We start from the raw sequence: 904 nt of genomic DNA, 5'->3' as shown, positions 1-904 counted from the left end.
AGCAGCCAGCCACATGCTCCAGGACAGTGGCCAGTGTGGCAAGTCTGGCACACCACAGCTGCAGCAGGAGACCCAGGGGATCAGTCCTAACTACCAGGGCTGCAAGGGGATACTACTCCTCTGGGGACTGAGGGTCCTCTGCAGCCCCCAGGTGTGGCTCCTCCTACTGAAACCTCCCAAACAACCCAACCGTACCCCGAATGAGCTTCCCAGGCAGGATGATGGAGCTGGGTGGTGCAGGCTAGCACCACCTGGGCAGATGTGGGGTCTGGGCTGTGGATGAGGAAGGCGGGGGAGGTGCTGAGGCCAAAAGGGAGGCAGGGTCGGGCTGGGACAGGAGGCTATGCTCCTCTCCTGTGGATGGGGTGCAGGTGAAAGACCTGAGGAAGGGAGGTGGAAGGGCTCCACAGTGGGCTGTTCCAGCCAGGGCTTGGGTGACAGCAGTAACAGTTCCTGGGAAGAGCGCCTGGTGTCTGATGCCTCACACAGGTTTCAGGGCCCAGCCTCCGGGCCCCTCCTTCCTTCAGGCCCAGCTGGTTCTTGGGGCTCTGCAAGGCGTGGCTCTCTCGGTTGGATTGGTTGGGAGCGCTGGCAGATGTCAGGCCTTTCCAGAGCACCGGACTTGGAGGCCCCTGGTCCCCAGACTTCAGAGGAAGAGGTTGGGGGACAGGGGACTCGGCCGCTGTTTGTCAGGAGAGCTGCTCTACATAGAAGAGTTGGGTTGGATGGAACCTTACAAGTGGGCTGCTAGGAGGAGGTGGCGGAGCGGAATTCCCAGCATGGGAGCTGGGTCCCCAGAGAAGACCCCGCCCTCATCCAAAGCCTCACCCCCCCGAGCCCCGCCCCATCCGGGAGGAGCTCCGAACCTGTCGGGAAGAACCGCCGGCTACTCTGGCCGCCCGCG

General features: G+C 63.1%; 1 protein-coding gene across 1 annotated transcript in view; it reads right to left on the bottom strand.

Annotated features, from left to right (window-relative positions):
• Positions 1 to 241: 241 nt before the first annotated feature.
• WNT3A (wingless-type MMTV integration site family, member 3A) overlaps positions 242 to 904 on the bottom strand; it is a 58,235-nt gene continuing 57,572 nt past the window's right edge. The window contains exon 5 of the mRNA XM_014534856.1: positions 242 to 354. Coding sequence (XP_014390342.1) covers positions 242 to 354 — 113 coding nt within the window. The remainder of the gene's footprint in view (positions 355 to 904) is intronic.

The sequence above is a fragment of the Myotis brandtii genome, unplaced genomic scaffold (assembly GCF_000412655.1).
Source record: "Myotis brandtii unplaced genomic scaffold, ASM41265v1 scaffold100, whole genome shotgun sequence".
NCBI classification, from domain to species: domain Eukaryota; kingdom Metazoa; phylum Chordata; class Mammalia; order Chiroptera; family Vespertilionidae; genus Myotis; species Myotis brandtii.
The sequence above is the reverse complement of the archived record's forward strand: the minus strand, read 5'-3'. Positions and strand labels throughout refer to the sequence as shown.